Source organism: Chionomys nivalis, chromosome Y (assembly GCF_950005125.1).
Source record: "Chionomys nivalis chromosome Y, mChiNiv1.1, whole genome shotgun sequence".
NCBI lineage: Eukaryota > Metazoa > Chordata > Mammalia > Rodentia > Cricetidae > Chionomys > Chionomys nivalis.
Window position 1 is genome coordinate 6,000,918 of NC_080113.1, and position 16,686 is coordinate 6,017,603.

Here is a 16,686-nt window from a genome sequence, read left to right on the forward strand (position 1 = left end):
GTAAGTATTATTGTTAATTCACTGTGCTACAATAGGATTCTTTGATTTCCTTGATCATTCGAAGAGTAATTTTACATTATTTGATGAAAAGATACATGCATGCTTTTAAATAAAAAGGGAAAACTGCCAGTCAAGGATTTTACTAACAAATCACATAGGATGAGAAATTGTGGAAATGGTAACATTCTCTTATAAATTTGTTCAGTTTTTTTTACATGTTCTGTTCATGCATATTTGTCAGTGTCAATAAAAAGCTAATGAAAGCTGAAAAAATAAGATTCCTTTATGCGATTCCTTGGAATTTTTGTAAGACCTATGGAATTTCTGTCTCCTATAGGTAGATTTTTGTTGAGAATACAAATGTATAGCTAACCATCTTTTTTAGAAGAACTTGTCTAGTGCTTTCAAATCCTGAAAACCTAAATCAACAATTGAAAGAGATGCCACCCTTCCCATGTATGTGAGGGACATTTAGGCCTGACAGGAGACTCCAAAGTGCTAATAGAACCATACTGACTTTAGTGTATATATTAGGTACTGTTGGAAAAGTTGCTGCTGAGGAGACAAGGGAACCTCTTGGATCTTAGACAGCTTTTGGTCTTCACTGTGCTATCAACTAATTTTATGCAGATTATAAAAATAATTACTGAACTTGGGAAAAATACTTAGTATCTAATTCTTGCTACGCATCAGAGAAGTTACATCAACAAAGTGTGATTAGCAAGTGAATTGCCAAAGCCTGCATTTCCCAGCACCATCATCTTAGGTCGTCTGGATTCAACAGATAGACATTTTGTTTAAACATATCAATTATTTTGATTTCAAATATTTCAGAAGTTTGGCTCTAATTGTAGACAAACATTGCCTTGTATTACTATACACTTCTACCTTTGTGTGGATTTGCTTCCATTCAGATACCTCAAGCAGTATGTGAAATCAGCTTCCAGTTGCCTATAATCTTCAACTCTCTGTGCTTCTGAGTATAAATCTTTCCCCAGTGCTTTAGGAAATGTATTTTATTTGTCTGCCTTTTGATGTAGGAGTGTCATCTATCTATCTGTTGCTTTCATTGGTTAATTAATAAAGAAACTGGTTGGCCTTTGATAGGCCAGCCCTTAGGTGGGTGAAGTAGACAGAACAGAAGGCTGGGAAGAAGGGAAGTGAGTCAGTTGCCATAGCTCTCCTCTCCGAGATGGATGCAGGTTAAGAATATTCCCAGTAAGACAGCACCTCGTGGTGCTACGCTCATTAGAAATGGGTTAATCGAGATGTGAGAGTTAGCCAGTAAGAGGCTACAGATAACGGGCCAGGCAGTGTTTAGAAGAATACAGTTTCCATGTTATTATTCTGGGGCTAAGCTAGTTGTGTGGGAATGGGGGGGAGGGGGGACGACACGACACAGCCCTCTGCTTGTCACTAGAGAGTGGCTGCCCAACGTGGTAACAAACTCCATGTAAAACCTGAGAGAGCTTAATTTTAAACAGAGGGAAAAAAGAGTTTAACACAGTCTTTTGCTGTTTCTTACGGCGTGCTGTAGAGAGATTTCCTGATTCAGCAACAGCGGCAGAAAAAAAAGCTGCATCATTTTAAAACGCGGCTTCCTGGGGCTGTGCTGCCACTGCAAACTCTGGCTTTTTAAAGCATTTCAATGGCTTTTATGGGACTGAATGTTTCTGTTCCCACTTGGGATCAGGAGGAAAGTAGCTGAGACCATGCCAATGGCTCAGCGCTCCCCGCCTGCACCTGGGCAGATGGCCGAATCAGGCTTAGGCAGGTGGAAGAGCATGGCGGATTCCTGCCACCATACAGAGAAGTGTTTCCAGACTATGCAGTGCTCTGCGTGTCAGATTTGGCTGTAACTTAGATGAAAAGAGTTTCTGTGCCACACGTTCAGTCTCAGAGTTAAAGTGCTGAGTGTGGCTCCTACCTGGCGGCCCCAGAGCTAGTACAAAATGGTAAGTACTCCATTTTGAAATTGGAGAGAGGTGGAGCCAACATCCAGAGCAGCCAACTGCTCTGCAGCTCAGAGACACAAGCTGCTCCACCTTGCTGAGCTGTGCTGACCTCAGGCAGGAACGATCGTAATTACCATAATAACAGTGCAGTTGAGGTTTAGACTGGCAGTAAACAGGCAGTACCATATTACCTCTACATGGTGCAACTTAAGTTTTTAAGAAGGCTCCTGGATAGTAAAGCATTTTATGAAGTGCTCCTGGATAGTAAAGAATTACAGATTCACAATAGGACAGATTCAGACATAGGCTTGGGAGAGAGAAGAAAAAATATAAAGAGAGAAAAAAAAGGGTAAAGTCTTTAAAGAGAAAGAGTATTATAAGAAATAAAGGAAAAGAAGTTCGGTGCCTGGGAGGTGGGGCCCACTGTTCAGGGCCGATCTACCCTGGTCACAGCATGATGTTCGTCCGCAACGACTGCAAGGTGTTCCGATTTTGCAAATCCAAGTGTCATAGAAACTTCAAGAAGAAGTGGAATCCACGCAAGGTCAGGTGGAATAAAGCCTTCCGGAAGGCAGCTGACAAGGAGCTCACGGTGGACAACTCATTTGAATTTGAAAAATGTAGAAATGAACCTGTGAAATACCAGCAAGAGCTGTGGAATAAAAGTATTGATGCAATGAAGAGGGTTGAAGAGATCAAACAGAAAAGGCAGGCTAAGTTTATAATGAACAGGTTGAAGAAAAACAAAGAGCTACAGAAGGTTCAGGATATCAAAGTCAAACAGAACATCCACCTTATCCGGGCTCCTCTTGCAGGCAAAGGAAAGCAGCTGGAGGAAAAAATGATACAGCCGTTACAGGAGGATGTGGACATGGAGGGCGCTTCCTAATGGTGCTGCCTGCAGCCAGCCCTATGCACACTGTCGGTCCCTAAGTTATTGATTGGGTACGTAATGTCCCCCAGGCAAAGGTGACTCGCGTGCTTCTCTCTACAGTGCAGCCTGTAAAAACATCCATGTGGGTCTCAACTCAATGTTCTGCTTCACTGTGTTATGCTCACAGAAACATGAAAGTTTGTGTGTAGATGAAGGTGTGAACCTTGGGCATAACATGGTTGAATTGTTGCTTAATGGCACCAGGCAGCGTTTCTGCATTGACTATTATGCTAGTGTGAAATTTGTAATAAAATAATATTTTCCTTGCACTAGGATAGTTTGTTAGGGTTATTGATGCAGAGGTCACAGCAAGGAACTAACCATTCTCATGACAACCTCAGTCTCTTGTTTTGCTTTAGTCTGTTTAGTATCTCCTTAGAGTTGCATTATGGCCTCATACAGTGCCCCCGTGCTTCTGAGTTATGCTGGGCTTTCTGCCCCACTTCAGCTGTGTAGTTGGTAGCTTGTGAGGTGGGGGTGGGGCGGGGCAGGGCTTAATAAACTTCCTGGATGATACCTTGTTACTGCTTTGGAGAATGCTCAACTCCAAGTTGGGACTTCTGCTTCCTCCACCCCCAATTCTCTCCAGCCCAGCAATGGTCTAGAAGCAGAAGAATCTTGGTGCCTTTTAAAATTTATTTTGTGGTTTTCTTTTTCTTTTCTTTTTTTTTTTTTGAGACAGGGTCTCTCTTTTGTGCAGCTTTAGCTGTCCTGGATCTCACAGAGATCTACCTGCCTCTGCCTCCTGTATGCTGGGATTAAAGGTGTGCACCATCACACTAAACATTTTTGATTTTCTTAAAAAAAAAACCAGCCAAACAAAAACTCTTTGTTTTTGGAAAACAGAATGGAAAGATGGAAAGAATGTTGTCTATTAATTTGTGCATAAATAAAACCATTTCTAAAGTGAAAAAAAAAGAAATAAAGGAAAATAAGCCACGTAAAAATGGAAAATTCACAGAGAGTCTGGATTATGTATTTTATTGTGTTTCCTTTAAAATTTTTAACTGAAGGATCTAAGTACAGAGAGACATTTCATTATATGGGTTGCCAAGGTAAACCAGAATGGATTTCATAAAGGTTTGACTTCAGAATTTGGATCTAAGGATATGATGCTTTGGAGAGGGTCTTCTTTTGTTTTCACAGAGGATGAGACCCTGTGGATTGCTTCTATCCCAATATGGTATGACAGACCACGCCCTCCTGAAAGGTTGCTGTGAATACCCTTAAAAAATTACTTCGCTCAACTGCTGACTGAGATAAACCTGGCACACAGGTTACACCCTAAACGATCTGATTATCAGTGCCCCCATTCAGCTCGAAGCAGTTTGGAGAGAAATAACTGCACCCATATTCCCAAATATTGTTTATAAATGTTCTTTTACATTTAAAGGGGGATATGATATGGATAATTTGCATTGGGATGGATTTTAAGGTCAATTTTGTTATATGTATATGTATTTCTGATATTGATTAAGGTATTGTGATTGTGTAGTTCATTTAAAAATGTAATGTATGCAAAATTCTGTTGTAACAAGAGCGGCTGGTCTGCGTCCCCAGCACCCAGCCACCCACATGGCGAGCTTATGTACCAAAATAATTACACGGAAACTGTATTCTTTTAAACACTGCCTGGCCCATTAGTTCCGGCCTCTTATTGGCTAGCTCTTACATATTGATCTAACCCATTTCTAATATTCTGTGTAGTACCATGAGCTGGCTTACCAGGGAGATCTTAACCTGCGTCTGTCTGGAGTGGGAGAATCATGGCGACTCCTTACTCGGCTTCTTTCTCCCAGCATCCTGTCTGTTTACTCCACCCACCTAAGGGTTGGCCTATAAATGGGCCTAGGCAGTTTCTTTATTATTTAACCAATGACTTTCCTCCATCAAAATTCAAGAAGTCATTGTTTTTTACTGCTGAGTAGTACTCTAATATGTATATATTCCATACTTTCTTCATCCATTCTTCCATTGAAGGACATCTAGGTTGTTTCCAGGTTCTGGCAATTACAAACAATGCTGCTATGAACATAGTTGAGCATATACTTTTGTTGTATGTTTGGGCATCTCTTGGGTATATTCCCAATAGTGGTATTGAAAACACTATCCTGAGTGAGGTAAGCCAGACCCAAAAAGAGGAACATGGGATGTACTCACTCATATTTGGTTTCTAGCCATAAATAAAGGACATTGAGACTATAATTCGTGACTCTAGAGAAGCTAAATAAGAAGGTGAACCCAAAGAAAAACATATAAGCATCCCCCTGAATATTAACCTTCATCAGGTGATGAAAGAAGACAGAGACAGAGACCAACATTGGAGCACTGGACTGAAGTCTCACGATCCAAAGGAGGAGCAGAAGGAGAGTGAGCATGAGCAAGGAACTCAGGACGGCGAGGGGTGCACCCACACACTGAGGCAATGGGGATGATCTATCGGGAACTCACCAAGGCCAGCTGGCCAGGGACTGAAAAAGCATGGGACAAAACCGGTCTCGCTGAACATAATGGACAATGAGGACTACTGAGAACTGAAGAACAATGGCAATGGGTTCTTGATCCTATTGCATGTAATGGCTTTGTGGGAGCCCAGGTAGTTTGGATGCTCACCTTAATAGACCTGGATGGAGGTGGGTGGTCCTTGGACCTCCCACAGGGCAGAGAAACCTGCTTGCTCTTTGGGCTGAGGAGGAAGGAAGACTTGATTGGGGAGGGGGAGGGAATGGGAGGTGGTGGTGGGGAAGAGGCAGAAATCTTTAATAATTAAATTAATTAATTAATAAAAAAAATCAGCAAGAAAAAAATGTAATGTATAATTAAGAAATATATGTTAATAGATAATCATCTATACTAGTCAAGTTTGGTCATGTTAGTTAGATGTGCATAGATATATTTCAGATAGACATTCTTCATCTCTTTCAAAGACTGCAGAATATGGCATTTAAATGTTTTAATAACTTAGGACTTTTCATGACAATGAGACACGTCTGCTCCTGGCAGCACCAATCTACTTCAAGAAGAAGATGGGCATCGAAGAGGCTCCTTATGGAGTTTGATAGCCATTTGGGCAAGAAACTTCTCTTGCCTGGAATGTTGCATAAACTGGACACAAAGAACCCGCAGAAAGAGGACTGGTGAACTTGCCTAAAGGTGAGATGGTCTTTCAGGGTTCCTGATTCATGAAAGAGTCTGCGAGACATTCTGCAGGACACAGCAGATAGTGACTGAACTGTCTTTGAAATTTCCTGCTTCACGGAAAAGTCTGCTGGATACTATAGGTCTGTAGTCCGAAGATGGATGCCCCAACGGTACAGAGGAACTTTGGGTGACTATCCAGGCAGCGAGATGTCTCTGTCATTTCTAGAGTTTTGGACTTCTTGTTTGCTTAGGTAATATTATATCCTTCTGGAGTCTTTGATGGGGTTGAAGAATGGTTAGTTATAGTTATAGTTTTCCTTAGTTATGATAAAAGATAAAATAGATGTAAATATTGTAACTATAATTCTTACTTGATAACTGTTTTGTTATATGTAATTTTACTATGTTAAAGTTAAAGCCTTCTTTTTTGTTTAAACAGAAAAAGGGGAAATGATGTGGGAGTGTCATCTTTCTATCTGTTGCTTTCATTGGTTAATTAATAAAGAAACTGCTTGGCCTTTGATAGGCCAGCCCTTAGGTGGGTGCAGTAGACATATGAGCTTATGGAGTATGTCTTGGAGGGAAACTCACAAGTCTTTTATGAATCTGAATACACTCACTTCCAAAAGAATGGGCTTATCTTTCAAAGTACTAGCAATGCTTTTTAACATTTCCAAGAAAGTGCTTCTCCTCGGAGAGAAATAAATGTGTTTGTGCATTATTCACAAAAGCTGATAGAGGTGAGAATAGTGAAGAGAAAACTGACAATTAAAGTGTGTCCTTCTCCAAAAACTTTCTGTGTTTCTTTGCGGGAAACTCACGGTTCTATGAAGAAGCTAAATGCACTTTCAAAAAGCACATGCTTCTCATTCAAAGTCCAGCTTGTAGTGTGGATAGGAGAACTCCCATTACGTCTAACAGTCCTTTGAATGGTTTAAAGAAAGCGCTCCTCTTTAAAGAGAAATAGGTATGTGCGTTTTCCACATAAGACCAGGGTGGGACACGGAAATGGAAAGTGTGTCTTTCTCAGAAAGCTTCGTGCGTTGCATTGAGACGTGCGGTTCTAGCAGGGAGCTAAATAAGCATGTTGGCAAGAAGGTGCTTATCTTCAGAGGGCAGCATGTCGAGTGTGAAGGAACATTCCCTTGGAAGTCCTTTTCTTTAGAGAACTGAACTACGTCTGTGCGTTTGACATGAAAGCTTCTAGAGGGGCTAAGAGGGAGGAGAGACTTTAAGTCAACCGTGTCTTTCTCAGAAAGCGCTGCCTCTTTCTTTGAAGGAAACTTAGGTGAGAAACCACTTCAAGAGATTGTGCTGATCTTTCAATGTACAGCATATCGCATGTATGGGAACACTCCTCTCACGCCTACCAATGCTGTGCACGGTTTAAAGGAAGATCTCTGTTGGCGAAAGAAACGTATTTGCATTTTTGCAGGTAAGCTTAGAAAAAAGGGTTAAGAGTGAATAGACAACTCTAGAGGAACATTTGTCTTTCTCAGAAAGCTGTCCTGGCTTCTTTGAGGGATACTCACGGTTGTATTAGGAAGGCCAATCGACATTTGAAAGAATGTGCTTTCCCTTCAAGTACAGCACGTAGAGTGCGAGGGAGCTCGCTCCTTCCTACGATGCTTTGGGTAGATTCAAGACTTTGCTTTTCTTTAGAGAGAGCGCTGTGTATGTGCCTTTTTCATGTACGCTTCTAGAGCTGGGACCTGAAAACAGAAAAGACACGCGTGTCGTTCTCAGGATGTTTCTTTGGGGGAAACCTACACAATTCTATGTAGAAGCTAGTTCCACGTTCAAAGGAATGGGTTTATCTTTCAAAGGACAGCCGACAAAGTGTAGGGGACCGCTCCTTTGACTGTTCCCAATGCTTTGAATGCTTTGAAGAGATGTCGTCTCTCTGGAGAAAAGTATCTGCATACATTTTTTTTTCAACTTTAGAGTCGTTAACTGTGGAGAGAGTCTTTCAAGTAACCTGTGTCTTTCTCAGAAAGCTTCGTGTGTTTTTATGAGGAAAACTTACGGCTCCATCAGGAAGCTAATTCCACTCTCAAGAGAAAGTGCTTATCCTCAAGTACAGCAAACAGAGTCGAGCTGAATGCTCCATTTACCTCTACCAAGGCTTTGAACAGTTTCGAGAAAGTGCTCTTCTTCAGCGAGCCACACATATGCGTTTCTCAGGTAAGCCTAGGGAGTGCTGTTAACTGGGACTCGAAAATGCAGGAGTAACGTGTGTCTTTCTCAGAAATCTCTGCGTGTGTCTTCGAGGGAAACTCACAAGTCTTTTACGAATCTGAATACACTCACTTCCAAAAGAATGGGCTTATCTTTCAAAGTACAGCAAGAGAGCAGAGGGGAACACTCCCCTCAGATTCTCGCAATGATTTTTAACATTTCCAAGAAAGTGCTTCTCCTCGGAGAGAAATAAATGTGTTTGTGCATTATTCACAAAAGCTGATAGAGGTGAGAATAGTGAAGAGAAAACTGACAATTAAAGTGTGTCCTTCTCCAAAAACTTTCTGTGTTCCTTTGAGGGAAACTCAGGGTTCTATGAAGAAGCTAAATCCACTTTCAAACAGCATGCGCTTCTCATTCAAAGTCCAGCTTGTAGGGTGGATAGGAGTAGGAAGTCAACTCCTTGCTGTGGTTTTTTCTCTACATTAACAGCAAAGGAAAAGTATGTATTTTTGCTCTGCCTAGTCTCCATAAGATTCCATTGTTTTATAGACATTTTATCCTCTTGTTTTACAGATTTCACTAACTCTTAAGAAGTTATATCTTGAGCAAAAATAAGAATCCCAGAGGGACAGATTAGGCAGAGCCTGTGCTACTTCCTTCTCATAGTAATGAGGACTCAGAATAATGCCACACACTCTCTAGGCATTTGCTAAATTAAGTAAAAATCTAGTAGACACAACAGTTGCTAACTAGTAATACAGCATGGAAAGTTCCAAATTAATTCTTTGTAAAAAAAAAAAAAGAAAGAAAAAGCTCCTATCTGATGGGGTTCCCCCCCAACCCACTGCCACATGGCAGGGGCTTCCTTTCAGAACCAGGATTAGATACAAACACCACCCAAACACGTGGTTTTTCAGAGAAATCCTTTATTAAGTGGGAAAGAAAGGTTAAAGTGACTACATTATGACTCAGGGGAAAAGCAGAAAACAGCAGCAAATAACCTCATAGTGAAAGACCCCAGCTTAGCTGCTGTGACGCCATTTTGCAAGGCCTACACACAAACAAGTATTAGTTCAAGGTAAAGTCGGTACTCCTAGGCTGCCAAATATCTGTGGTCAGACATCAGGCCTTGGAGGGGAATGAAAAGTTCTGGGAAAAACCACATGAGCCCTAGATAAAGCCAAGTCAGCTATTATCAGATCTACATGTCCCCGAGGAACTTGTCCCCAAGTGAACCCTTCACCTCATTCGAACTGACCAATGGGATCCCTGTAGCCATCCATCTGCTTCTGTATGACTGCTTCTGCCGCACTTTTCCTATAAAAAGACCTTTTCCCAGACTGCAGGGCGCGCAAGTTCTCTGAAAGACTTTGCAGCCCGCAGGTACCTGTGTACACCCAATAAACCTCTTGCCGTTTCAGCCAGTGGTCTCGGACTGTTCCTTGGGTTCAGGGGTCTCCTCCTGAGGGAAGGTCCTCCCCGAGGGTCTTTCAATAGGTATAATTTTTAAGAAGAGAAGCAGAGGAGGTTTGTGCTAGGATGAACTAGTATACAATGGGAAAGAAGATAGCGACTAGGGAGAAGGGGAAGGGAACAAATGAAAGGGCCAAGGACATTTGTTCCAGAAAGACAAAGGACTGCTTCTGGATAGAGAGGAGACAAACGTGGCCCGTTGACAAATAGCAGTTTGTAAAGGTAAAGGGTAAAACCCTGTGTTAGGATATAGTGGTATATTTAATTGGGTATGTTAATTAGATGAGATTAAGGAGGCTTCCATATGCCTGATTTCAATACCTTGAGAACTGGATTCAATATTTGAGAGCTTTGTCATTATCTTTCCCTTTTCTTTCATGTTTTTTCATTTCTAATGATGTTTTTCATTTACAGTAAATTCTTTTTAAAATACCTGATGATAGTTTCTCTACTATCTACTCCTTTCAGTTAGTCCCCACATCTTCTCCCCTCCACTGTCTTTCTGTCATTAGAAAAGAACACGCTTCTGAGAGATAACAACCTAATATGACAAGATATAATAATTTAGAACAAAAACAATCATAAAAACTGGACAAGGCAACTCCAACAGGAAGGGAAGAGCACCAAGAACAAACTCAAGAGCTGGAGATCCACTCATTCACATGTTCAGGAATTCTATAAAAATACTAAAATGAAAGCTCTGATATATTTAACAGATGACCTGGTAGGTAGACTCTTGTACACCCTGTGCTTGCTGCTGCAGACTCTGAGAGTTCTTCAGCGCTTGGCTTAGTTGATTCAGAGGACATCATTGTCTTGGTGTCCTCATGCCTCTGGCTCTTACACTCTTTGCACCCCCTCTTCTGCAAGAGTCCCTTGGTACTGTGGGGAGGAATTTGATGAAGATGTCTTATTTAGATTCTTTCTCTGAGTAAGAACTGGAACTGGGTCTCTGCATCTGTTCTCATCTGCTGAGGAAGGAGCCTCTCTGTTGTTAACATGACAAGGCACTGGTCTGTGAGTATAGCAGGGTATCATCAGGAGTCATTTTATTGATATATTAGTATTATTTTATTACTCTTATCATCATTATTATTGTTATCTGTAGTGTTTGCCTTAGGTCTCTTGGCTATCTGGTCTCCGGTTCTTGGTCACACAAGCAGTGTGGGGTAGGGGTTCTGTCTTGTGGAGTGGGCCTTGAGTCTAATTAGACATCAGTTGGTTGCTCCCACAAGTTCTATACCATCATTGTCAGGCAGAATATATTGTAGCTCAAATGTTTGGTGGCAGAGTTCATGTCTGCATTTCTCTTTAGTAGCCTGCAGAGTATGTTCCCACACCAAAGACAGTAGAATGTATATATGTGTGTATGTATGTATGTATGTATGGTGGAGGTTCTGTGTAGGTGCCAACTGGACTTCTCCATGCTCAGTGAGTTACATGGGTGTTTTCCTTGGTAAACGAGACCTACTGTCAGTTTGTGGTGGACAGTCCATTGTCTTAGCAGTAGGCTGGATATTTGGGGATTCCATGGGACCCTTTTGGCCAAAAATTGGATGCAATGTATTCTCATTTGGTGATAAAAGACTCTTGGACTCTATCTTACCTGTAATTAAGAGCCCTCACTTAGATTCCTTTCTTTAATTATAGAGAGTTCCTATTATGTTAGGTTTCCACATATTCTCACAAAATAGCCCTTCTATTCCATCCATCGCTCTCCAAAATTAACTCTCTCAACACAAATCTCCTTCCACTCTGTACCTGGTTCTCCTATTCTTATCCTCCCACACCCTGTCAATCCACCCAAAAGATCTATTCCCTCTTCCAAAGGAGATGCATGTGTTTGCCCTCATCCCTTCCTCTATATATAACACCTCTGGGTTAATAGATACTAGGTTTGTTATCATTGATTTCACAGATAATATGCACATATAAGCAAATGCATACCATATTTATATGTAGGTCAAGATAACTCATTTAGGATGATTTTTTCGTTTGCTCTATTGCATACAAATTACACAGTACTCCATATGTAAAAGTATCAGGTTTTCTTTATCCGTTCTTCTGTTGAGGAATATCTATGTTGTTTCCAATTTCTGGTTCTTATGAATAGTCGCAATGAAGATGAGTGTGTGTGTAGCTGGAGCTTGATGTAAATAAATTCTTGTCTTCCTCAAGAACCACTAAAGTGATTCCATAGAGGCTGTACAAGTTTACACTCCTATTAGCAAAGGAAGAATGTTTCCTTGGCACCACATCATTTCCAGCATGAGCTGTCACCATGATGCCCACCCTGCTTCATCATAGCTCCTCTTAGCTCCCTGGTGGAGCTTTTTGATCTCTCAGCCTCCCCAATGTTACATTTTGCTAAATCTCATGCTTTTATTTTTCTCTTGACCTCCAAGGTCAAACCTCTACCCCACAAGCTTGTCTTTACAGATGGGTACGCCAGTAGAACAACAGCCTATGTTATAAATGAGGAAGAAGTATAATTTCAGACAGGGGAATCCTCTGCTCAAAGTGTAAAATGAAAAGCAGTGTTGTTGGCCATTTCAAAATTCTTACATGCACAACATTTTAACATTTACACAGATACCTGTTATGAGTGTGTCTGACTTGTTTCCTTGTATTGAAACTTTTTTTGCCCACAGCTCATACTACCATTTTCCTGTCATTATAGGATTTACAAAATGCTATTAGAAAGAAAAGGAGGGCTGCCCTTTCTTTGTGGGTCATATTCAATCCCACACTTAACTTTTGGAAGAGGGTATACTTGTGTATTTTCTCAGGAAGCTGACATACCCTCTGGATTCTGGATCATCTGGTGATTCACTATATGACAACTCCTTCACTTCCACCAACCATCTGCAGATTCAGGATACCACCTTTGTATCCAGGCCTTTATCCTCATTAACATGCCCCTAATGATGGAAGAGGCAACAAATGATCAGTCTGAGGATCATCTACCTTCACTTGTGTCTTGTCTTTCAATTCATTCAGAACATCGTCCACAAGCTACATACAAATCAAGCTCTACTTCCCAGCTAGGGTCAGATACAAGCACTGGCTTCCCGAGTGAAGGATCTTGTACCTGTTTGATGCAGTGAGGTCATTCCTTCATGTTTCTGACTTGGTTGCTTTGCTCTGGGTCTGGCCTCTTACTACCCATGATCCTGGTATTTCTCCCCAAGGCCCTCTTTAAGGAAAATGGGACAGGGACTAACTTCAGGGCCCTCAAACATCAGAACTACCAAGACCAACAATTTAGTAAATCCATTTCTCTCCCTGACTCAGTCTCCTGTCTCCACAGGACATCTCCCGGAAGCACCCAATTGAACCTCTGTTCCACTACCACAGTAGTAGTAACCTCTGAGTCTCCTATAACAAGCCTCCCTATGTGAACTTTTGGCTCTTTGCCATCAGGAATCATGAGTTTAATTATAAGAAAAAGCTGTATTATATATGGACACTTAAATTCAAAATATTAAAGTACTGGTCCCATTGTTTTTTTTTCCCCCCAGGGGTCAGTATGCTGAAATGTCTGCCATCCTATGTTGTCTCATGTCTGACTTCAACCAGACCCTCAGGAAATACATACAGTTTGATGACTAATCAGGGTCTACTGAGCCACCAGCAGGAACTGTTCTTGATATTTTCAGTAAAATAGACCCCTGATATGGCAAACAGACCCCTGACACCACAACTACATTTGTTGACTAGATGTCATGAGTCAATCATAAAATGATTCCTGTCTAGTAAGGGTCTGTACTCAATCACTTCAAAGTAACAGCTGGAATTCCCCTAAGCAAGCTTAAAAGAGACTGCCTTACCCTCCCCCAGGGTCAACCTGATATTGAGTTGACCCAGAGTTTTTCTGTCTTAAGAATAAAGCTGCTCCAAGCCTGCACTAGTGTCTGCGAGGTCCTTGGCCCAGGAACAGTTTCTGTTCCTGCACTGAGGCTACCCACTCAGAGGAGTGAGTGTGCACCACCCCCCCCAGCCGGAGGGGAGTGCATGGCACCTCCAGCTCCTGCTGCAGGGCTTCTTGGCTCCACACAACCCTCCCCTACTCCCCCAAGTTGCCCTTTTGTCTGCGGGGTCCTTCGAACTCCAAGAGTCCTGTCCCTGTGCTGAGGACAACCTGTCAGACTAGTCCCTGGCCAGCAAGGGCCCCTGATCCTGAACCAGAAGATCCACTGGAGAGCTTTTGAAGGAAGAGATGGGCAGGCGCCAATGCAAAAATTCCTCCAACAACCTGAAAAACAACATGGTAACACCAGAACCCAACGAACACACAACAGGAAAACTTGAAAACCCTAATCCAGAAGAAGTAGAAAAAAATGACATTATGAAAGAGATAGAGTCCCTTAAACAGGATATGAAAAACTCCCTTAAAGAAATGGATGAGAAGAATAACAAAGTATGAAGAATTGAGTCAATCCATAAAAGATACCCTAGGAAACCAAGAAAAAAACAATCAAACAGATAATGGAAACAGTTCAAGACTTGAAAACTGAAATGGAGGCAAGGAAGAAAACACAAACACAAACTAAGGGCCAGCAGGATATGGAAAATCTAGATAAATGAACAGAGATGACAGAGACAAGCATAACCAACAGAATACAAGAGATAGAAGAAAGAATCACAGATGCTGAAGATACCATAGAGAAAAAAAAGCACTGATCAAAGAAAACAGCAAATCCAACAAATTCTCATCACAAAACATCCAGGAAATCTGGGACACAATAAAAAGACCAAACATAAAAATAGGGGTAGAAGAAGGAGAATTACAGCTCAATGGCCCAGGAAATATATTCAACAAAATTATAGAAGAAAACTTTCCAAACCTAAAGGATATTCCTATGAAGGTTCAAGAAGCATACAGAACACTGAATAGACTGGATCAAAAAAAAATTCCCTTGCCATATAATAATCAAAACGCATAGCATACAGAATAAAGAAGGAATATTAAGAGCTGCAAAGAAAAAAGGTCAAGTAACTTATAAAGGTAAACCAATCAGACTTAATCTAACTTTTCTATGTAAAGCATGAAAACCAGGTCTTGGATAGATGTGCTGCAGAAAGTAAGAGACCAGGGATGCAATCCCAGACTGCTTTGCCCAGCTAAGCTTTCATTCACCATCAATGGAGAAAACAAAATATTCCAGGATAAAAACAAATTTAAACAATACATACCCAAACCTATGGGACACTATGAAAGCTAAGAGGAAAGTTCATAGCTCTTAGTGCCCACATTAAAAACAAAAAAAACAAAAAAAAAATGAAGAAAGCTCACATTGGAGACTTAAGAGCACACCTGAAAGCTCTAGAAAAAAAAAAGAAGCAGACTCACCCAGGGGGAGTAGAAGACTGGAAATAATCAAACTGAGGGCTGAAATCAACAAAACAGAAACGCAGAATACAATCCAAAGAATCAATGAAACAAGGAGCTGGTTCTTTGAGAAAGTCAACAAGATTGACAAACCTTTATCCAAACTAACCATAAGGCAGAGAGAAAACCTGCAAATTAAGAAGATCAGAAATGAAAGGGGGGCATAACAACAGACACTGAGGAAATTCAGAAAATCAATAGGTCTCACTACAAAACGTTATATGCCACAAAGTTGGAAAATGTAAAAGAAATGGACTTGTTTTTAATTAAGTACCATTTACCAAAATTAAATTAACACCAGGTGAACAAATTAAATAGACCTAAAAGTTGTGAGGAAATAGAAGCTGTCATAAAAAAAAAAACCTCCCAACCAAAAAAAGCCCAGGACCTGATGGTTTCCATGGAGAATTTTATCAGAACTTCCAAGAAGAACTCATACCTATACTCCTTAATGTGTTTCACATAATAAAATCAGAAGAGTCATTGCCAAACTCTTTTTATGAAGATACAGTCACCCTTATTCCAAAACCACACAAAGACTTAACCAAGGAAGAGAATTACAGACCAGTCTCCCTCATGAAAATCAATGCAAAATTTCTCAATAAAATTCTGGCAAACAGAATCCAAGAACAAATTTTAAAAAATTATCCATTATGATCAAGTAGGCTTCATCACAGAGATGCAGGGCTGTTTCAATATACGAAAATCTATCAATGTAATCCATCATATAAATAAACTGAGAGAAAAAAACCATATGATCATTTCATTAGATGTGAAAAAAGCATTTGACAAAATTCAACACCCCTTTATGATAAAGGTTTTGGAAAGGTTAGAGATACAAGGATCATAACTAAATATAATAAAAGCAATATATAGCAAACCAACAGCTAAGATCAAATTAAATGGAGAGAAACTCAAAGCCATTCCACTAAAATCAGGAACAAGACAAGGCTGTCCACTCTCTCCATATCTCTCCAACATAGTACTTGAAGTTCTAGCAATAGCAATAAGACAACATAAGAAGATCAAGGGGATTCGAATCAGAAAAAAAGAAGTCAAACTTTCGTTATTTGCAGAAGATATGATAGTGTACATTAGTGATCCCCAAAACTCTACCAAAGAACTCTTACAGCTGATAAATAACTTCAGTGATGTGGCAGGATACAAGATCAACTCAAAAAAATCAGTTGCAAGCTGGGTGGTGGTGGCGCACACCTTTTATCCCAGTACTCGGGAGGCAGAGGCAAGCGGATCTCTGTGAGTTCGAAGCCAGCATGGTCTACAAGAGCTAGTTTCAGGACAGGAAGTCAAAGCTACAGAGAAACCCTGTCTTGAAAAAAAAATCAGTTGTCCTCCTATACACAAAGGATAGAGTAGCAGAGAGGGAATTTTGAGAAACTTCACCTTTTACAATAGCCACAAATAGCATAAAGTATCCTGGGGTAACTCTGACCAAGGAAGTGAAAGATCTATTTGACAAGAACTTTAAGGCATTGAAGAAAAAAATTGAAGAAGACACCAAAAAATGGAAGGATCTCTTATGCTCTTGGATGGGTAGGATCAACATAGTAAAAATGGCAATTCTACTAAAAGCAACCTATAAATTCAAT

The 16,686-nt window shown here is 40.7% G+C and overlaps 1 protein-coding gene and 1 pseudogene across 1 annotated transcript; both read left to right on the forward strand.

Moving 5' to 3' along the window:
* The window catches only part of LOC130868812 (ubiquitin-like modifier-activating enzyme 1 Y), a 964,755-nt pseudogene that overhangs the window by 891,568 nt on the left and 56,501 nt on the right, over positions 1 to 16,686 (forward strand).
* LOC130868799 (probable ribosome biogenesis protein RLP24) lies at positions 1,193 to 2,844 on the forward strand. The gene is made up of 2 exons (XM_057760830.1): positions 1,193 to 1,202; positions 2,345 to 2,844. The coding sequence occupies exons 1-2, from the start codon at positions 1,193 to 1,195 to the stop codon at positions 2,842 to 2,844; spliced, it is 510 nt and encodes a 169-aa protein (XP_057616813.1).